The following is a 3,512-nucleotide window of genomic DNA, read 5'->3' on the forward strand; positions in this document are numbered from 1 at the left end:
CTTCTCACTCCATTGAAATCAAAATTTCCCTACGAAATCTGGACGAAATGGTTGTGTTCTTTTATTCTTTCTTCAAACAGACAACCAATTGCACTTTGTTAGACTCCTTTCAAAACTGAATTTAGCACCCATTTCCGACAGCTTCGAGCCAAGCGGACAGAAAGCCTTAAAACAGCCCCTAAACATCCCAAATCCAGGAGCACTGTATTGGAAATTTGAACCAGAGCCACACGCACTGTTGCCCGGCACAATACAAACTGTGCTAACAGCACAACAACCGGTGGATATTTTATCATTAATTCTCTCCTATCAAATGAGGAAGTGTTGACAATAGATAGCTTTGAAAGCGAAATAGATGTCTTTTAAAAGGATGACTAAAATCACTCATCCCGCTGGTGTTCTTCAGCCTCGGAATCTTTACTAAGAGTTCCCATTAGGCGTTCCATTTTTCTTTCTGTACAGTCTCGTCTTTCCTTCAAACTCCATGAAAAGAAAAGTATTACAATGTTTCTCCTCCAAAGCAGAGACCTTAATAAGTTGCTGTTCATGTTTCTAGATAAAGTAAGACATTATGAAAATTAGGTTCCATCTACGTATCGATTGGACATATAACTTTTGAACCCTCTTTCTAACCTCTTCGCGTCCGTGTAGATGTAAACTTTCTAGTATTCTCCCGAACTTGTTCAATGCCATGTCTGTACTGGTTCATAGTGGATATGTTTGAAGATGTATTTGCAACTTGTGCTGTTTCTTATTCTTATTAAGAATGAAGAATAAGTTAGTATAACGCTCAGTGATCTTGTCATCGATCTAAAGCGCTCAAAGCTTTTACTCGAAAGGGAAGATGGAGTGCTAAATACTTAGTTGTGGTAGTAGTAGTAGTAGTAGTAGTAGTAGTAGTAGTAGTAGTAGTAGTAGTAGTAGTAGTAGTAGCAGTAGTTGTTATTGTTGTTGTTTTAGCAGCAGCAGCAGCAACAGCAGCAGCAGCAGTAGCATCGTTTCATTATTATTATTATTATTATTATTATTATTATTATTATTATTATTATTATTATTATTATTATTATTATTATTATTATTATTATTATTATTATTATTATTCTAGCTTGGTTTTTATCTCTCTCAAATGAACATTGTATTTTGACTTTACGGACCTAACAGGAAACGTATCAGAACTAAAAGGGCTAAAGGAAGAGCGGAAAGAAAGCATAAAAGGGACAAAACGATAATTATGAAACAAAATAAATAAAAAGCTGGAATAAATAGCTGAAAATAATTTTTTATCGCCCTCTTAATAGATAAGACTTAGATAGAAACGGGTCACAATATCGTGAATGGTAGTGGAAAGCCCAGAACAGGTCAACGGGGTATACCTTCTCCAGAGGTGAATTACGTTGGTGAAATGAATGAACAGGTTGGTCAAGGAAGGGGGAGTTTGTCGGGTACTCTGGTGTGGATTGCTCCTTCTTTCCTATAAAACACATATCTATCGTCCCTATTTCTTCTTCTCCTTCCTGTTTGTGTTTGTCGGGTACTCTGGTGTGGAAGAAGAGGGGGAGACAAATAGAGAAAATGCTGAGGGGAGATAAAAGTTGGAGGGCGGAGATTGATAGAGAAAAGTTTCAAAAGATGGGATTAAAGAATTATATATATTTAAAAGGATGAAACTGGGGAGAGGGGAGTGACAACAAGGAAACCAGTGAGACAGAAATATAGTTAGAAAAAGATCTTGGGAAATGCAAAAGGAAAAAACAGGGCTATATCAAGTGGAAGAAAAACAAAATACCAAATTAAACGAATAGAAGAATACCAAAAGAAAGAAAGAAAGGAAGAAAAAAATACCAACAGAAAAAAATAACTCCTCAACTATTTAACATAGAGTCTCCAGCTTTTGAATATCGTCTTGTATCAATTTGTCTTAATGGATCAATATTTTTGTTAACACCTGTTAGCTCTATTCTAGAAAATTCCTTCATAAATACGACTCGCACTGATATAAAAAATCCTAGTTGTTGGTTTCTATAGATTTTAAAAGGTTTACAGCTTGGACAATATCGCTTTTAAAAACAAGTCCGTCGGTTTTGTGTGTTTTTTTTGTGTGTTTTTTTTTAATTGCGAGATTATGCTTATTGAACACCTGTTTTGAGAACTTTTAGTGCAAAAAAGTGTTATCTTTAAAATGTATTTCTTGTACCGAGTTTTGCTACTCAAAAATGGTATTGGTGAGCTGTGACGTAGGTCATCTGCGTACCCAAAATGTGTGTGAGAAGCGGGAAGTGCTGTAAACCAATCCATTTTCAGCGCAAAGGAGATTTGTAGTATTTTATATATAAATTTATTAAGAAAAGTTTCTTTTTTAATTAGCCGCAGTTGTTGTGAAAACATTAGGTTAAAGCAAACTGATACAAATTGCTACGCAAAGTATATGTGACATTGATTCATCCGTTAAAATGATATTTAGTAAGTATTGCCATGAATTTTTGACCACACTATAAAGTAGAATAATAAAAAAGAAAGAAGAAGAACAAGAATGCCGAAAGGAGAAAATGAAGAAGAAAAAAACAAAGAAAGAAAGAAATAAAAATAGTACCAAAAGAAAAAAAAGAAATGCAAGAACATGAACGCACAGACAGGACCAGGTCCGAACGTAATGGCGCGAAAGAAAGCAGAAGAATGGACACCTCCCCTAGTTGTTTGTGTGGGCTGGTCACTCGGTGTCCGTGACATTGGTCAGTCACCTGGAAGTTTCTACGGGTCAGTTCTGATAGGCTGCTGTTACGACCTTCACCCCGACTTGCGACTGGTGTACCTACACAGGTGTCTGGCTACTAACTGACTCTACTCGCTAGCATAACGTCAGCCAGCTGTTAAAATGTAACAAGCTCATAATTTTAACTTTTGTTTTTGTTTTTAGTACCGTTTCTTAATCTGCCGTATCGTTTGCATGTACTCTAAAAAATATGTCGTCCAAATCCAAAATTTAAATGTTGAAAATAAAAGCAAGAAAAAAAAATAAAGCAGTGATAATTGTTTAAAGAATCTCAAAAAAGTGTTTTGTCTTTCCTGTAACATTTGCTTTCTGGGGTTAAGGCATTGTTGAAAAAAGCAACAAAAATACATAATGTAGGTACAATACATTGTTAAAAGAATGAAACAGTTTCATGTTTCTCTTTCCTGAAAAAAATGCTTTCTGGGCTTAATCCATTTTACCAGCGTGATGGCGATAATACGTTTTGTGGATGTGGTTTTGATTTTTTAAAGCAGACAGAAATACATAAAATAGTTGCACCTTTTACAGTTTAAAGCAGAGATCACAAATTCCACTCCCTTAGATATAGGATACCTTAACAGGCGAGTGACTACTAACTGCAATATTCCCCAGCGTTTTAAAGCATAATACGTTTAGTGGTGGTTGTTTTGAGATTTCCTCCAAATAGATGACAACCCACGGCTTCTTGGGGTTTTTTTGTTTTTTTTTTGTAAAGTGTTTTACGGCGCTCGCAACTGCATAG

The 3,512-nt window shown here is 35.5% G+C and overlaps 1 protein-coding gene across 1 annotated transcript in view; it reads left to right on the top strand.

Annotated features, from left to right (window-relative positions):
• PIN (insulin precursor) overlaps positions 1-3,512 on the top strand; it is a gene marked incomplete in the record, with an annotated part of 75,720 nt that overhangs the window by 8,052 nt on the left and 64,156 nt on the right. The window contains 1 exon segment of the mRNA NM_001204686.1: positions 508-518. Within this exon segment, the coding sequence (NP_001191615.1) occupies positions 508-518 (11 nt within the window).

This window comes from Aplysia californica, unplaced genomic scaffold (genome assembly GCF_000002075.1).
Source record: "Aplysia californica isolate F4 #8 unplaced genomic scaffold, AplCal3.0 scaffold00858, whole genome shotgun sequence".
Taxonomy (NCBI): domain Eukaryota; kingdom Metazoa; phylum Mollusca; class Gastropoda; order Aplysiida; family Aplysiidae; genus Aplysia; species Aplysia californica.